General features: G+C 57.6%; 1 protein-coding gene and 1 long non-coding RNA gene across 4 annotated transcripts in view; one reads left to right on the forward strand and one right to left on the reverse strand.

The window, feature by feature from the left end:
- Lemd2 (LEM domain containing 2) overlaps window positions 1-280 on the reverse strand; it is a gene marked incomplete in the record, with an annotated part of 14,807 nt that extends 14,527 nt beyond the window's left edge. Inside the window, 1 exon segment of the mRNA XM_013516995.1 lies at window positions 1-280. Within this exon segment, the coding sequence (XP_013372449.1) occupies window positions 1-206 (206 nt within the window).
- Window positions 216-2,785, forward strand: part of LOC102012023 — a 5,157-nt gene continuing 2,587 nt past the window's right edge. Inside the window, exons 1-2 of one of the 3 annotated variants that reach the window (XR_001235088.1) lie at window positions 220-300; window positions 1,825-2,299. This is a non-coding gene — a long non-coding RNA (uncharacterized LOC102012023). Of the gene's footprint in view, window positions 301-1,109; window positions 2,300-2,785 lie in introns of those variants that run through there. The other 2 variants (XR_001235086.1, XR_001235087.1) reach the window with 2 other exon arrangements.

Genomic DNA, 2,785 nt, shown 5'->3' on the forward strand with positions numbered 1-2,785 from the left:
CGCAGCCGGGCCTCCTCCCGCAGCCGCTCCGGGGCCCGCGACCGGGCCTCCTCCCGCAGCCGCTCCTCGTCGCGAAGCCGGGCCTCGCCCCGCAGGCGGCGCAGCTTGTTGCGGTAGACGTCCCGAGTGGTGTCGGTGATGGGTCCTGGCTGGAAGCCCAGGGCCTGCAGCTCCCGCCGCAACTCCAGGTCCGACAAACCGGCCATGGCCAGGACGCCGCCCCCGGCGCGTAGCGCACCCGGAACTGCTCCCGCCGGCGACCGCGGCAAGGCGGGCGGGGCCGCGCGCCATGATGAGAAGGTCAGCCGTGGGCGCCATGTTGGGGAGGTCGGCGTCTGGCCACGGGTCGGCCATGGTGAGGAGGTCTGACTCGGCGTTTAGAGCCGCCATGTTGGAGAGGTCCGATGTGGTTTTTTTGTTTTGTTTTGTTTTGTCTTTAGGGAGCGGGGGTATTTTCTGTTTTCTCCTCTTGCTCCGCCCCTCTCACGTCCCCTGGTTTGGTAGGCCTGGTCGTGTTTATCCCTGAATCCTCCACCCCAAACGCTGTCCCTGGCATGTGGTGGGCATTCCATAAAGTCCTGTTGGTTTAATGGATGAATTGCTTAATGGTTAGTGACAAGCCCCCGCCAAGAGTTGGGAGACTCGATCATTGGCCACTCTGCGTGGGGACCCATGCGTGATCGGGTTTTGTTTGGGTGCTGGAGGAGACCCAGGCATGCTGGAGGCCCTGGCCACATTTGGGCTGTGGCGGGCTGGGCCTGTTTTTCTGGCCAGCAGCAGCGCCCAGGTCCAGGACAGCTGGCCCTGGGCTTCCAGCTGCAAGGCGCCTCTGCACCCGGTGGAGTTGGAGCAGCCAGAGGCGGTGCGGCTTCCTGGTGGGATTCTCATAAGGAGAGGGGGTGCGTGGGGGCCCCAGAGACACACAGTCTTGCTGCCATGGCTGTGGTTTGGATGTGGGCTCTGGAGCCAGTTTGATTTCTAGTCCTGGCTCTTCAACTCCCAGACGTATCCAATTAGCATGTTTAGCCTCTGGGCCAGTGAACCCCCCAGGTTGCCGTGAGGATTAGAAGAGGTAATTTGTTTGTTTGTTTGTTTGTTTGTTTTTCTTCCTGTACCAGGAATTGAACTGACGACCTTGCGCTTGCCAGGCAGGCGCTTTGCCGCTGAGCTAAATCCCTAGCCCCTAGAAGGGGTAATTTGTGTAAGGTGCTTGTGACGATGCCTGGCACAGGCTCGTCCCTGTTTATACTTAACCCAAATTCTGGCAGCCAGGGCTGTGTGGAGCCTCCCACAGGGCAGGTGATTCGGTTACAGGAAGGCTCTTACCGGGAAGCCCCTGAGGGAAGAGAGGGAGGTGGTAGCAATGGAAATACAGCTCTTCCCCTCCTCCCGCCCACTTCACATTCCTTCCACACCCTCAGCAGTCTCACACACTCCTGCCCCCAGCACGTCCGCCCTCCTGTCATTTCTCCCCCTTGCCAGGCTCCCTTCTCCCCCCATCTGTCCCTCCCCTTCCTGGGCCCTGGGCTCTTGTCAGGGTGTTGCCCGCCTGTCCTTGCTCCAACCCCGGGGTATTCAGCACTGGCCACTTCGCTGAGAAAATTACAGCCTCAGCTTCCCGGTCCCCTGACTTAGCTGCTCCCTTGTGGTGCGATTTCTCTCACCAAGTGTTGTTTTCCTTTCCTCTGCCTGTGTTTGCACAGAATGCCACGGATTTGATATAGTGATTGCCTAACACATATACCACATAATAGTATTTTATTTCTTTCTGAAGCACTGTTTGCATGACAAATGAGTTGGTAACATTTGTGCAACTCCTTGCAGCTGTGCAGTTCAATATAGAAAGAATGAGCCTTCCGGCGTCAGTACCGGCCCTGTGTATTCTAAGAAGGCCCGAAACTGATGCTTACACAAAGTGAATGGTGCAGCCTTCACAGAGCCATGGTCTATTTCATCACAATGGATCTCCGCGTGCTTTCAGCACATGCACTGGACTGGAGCCACCCCCAAGGTGGAATGCAGCAAGGGTCCCTGTCGCCCTCCCTTGTGTCCAGGGAGACTGCTGCCACCCTGTATACGCGTGCGTCCGGATAGCCCACTGCCCTTCCGCAACATGCCTTCCGTCTGCCCGGGCCCCAGAAGTGTGTAGCACTGGCCTTTAGGCATCCGGATCACCCTTCTGCCTCGGCGGTGGCTTCCAGCGGCTGATGGCCCGACCCTCTGGGTCTGAAGGAACACTACAGCGGGTCTGCGTGTCCTGCAGGAAAAACCTCGCAAATCAGAGCGGCCACCCGTCCAGGTCTTGTCCTTCCTTCTCCCAGCTGAGCTAAGAGCTCCAAGTCCTGCCTCGTCTGTTTTGTTTTTTGTTTTTGTTTTTCTTCCAGTACCAGGAATCGAACTCATGACCTTGCGCTTGCCAGGCAGGCACTGTGCTTCTGAGCTAAATCCCCAGTCTCTGGATTGTTCTCCAGCACTGGGGATTGAACCCAGGGCCTTCATTGAGCCGCATTCCCAGCGCTTTATTTATTTATTTTTTCTTTTTGAGACAGCGTTTTGCTAAGTCACCCGGTTGCCCAGACTGGGCTTGAACTTGTGATCCTTCTGCATCAGCCTCCCAAAGCATGGGCCACCGTGCCTGACTTTTCAGATTTGCCTGGGCTCCTCTGCTGTCCAGCCACAGTCTTTGTCCCTGAGGCCCTCTTACTTGTTTCAGTGGAGCCAGCTCTCTGCTAGCCTGCATCCACATTTCCCAGGGAGGCCTTGGCCGGTCTCCGTAGCCGGTCTC

This window comes from Chinchilla lanigera, unplaced genomic scaffold (genome assembly GCF_000276665.1).
Source record: "Chinchilla lanigera isolate Chin_1 unplaced genomic scaffold, ChiLan1.0 scaffold00036, whole genome shotgun sequence".
NCBI classification, from domain to species: Eukaryota; Metazoa; Chordata; class Mammalia; order Rodentia; family Chinchillidae; genus Chinchilla; species Chinchilla lanigera.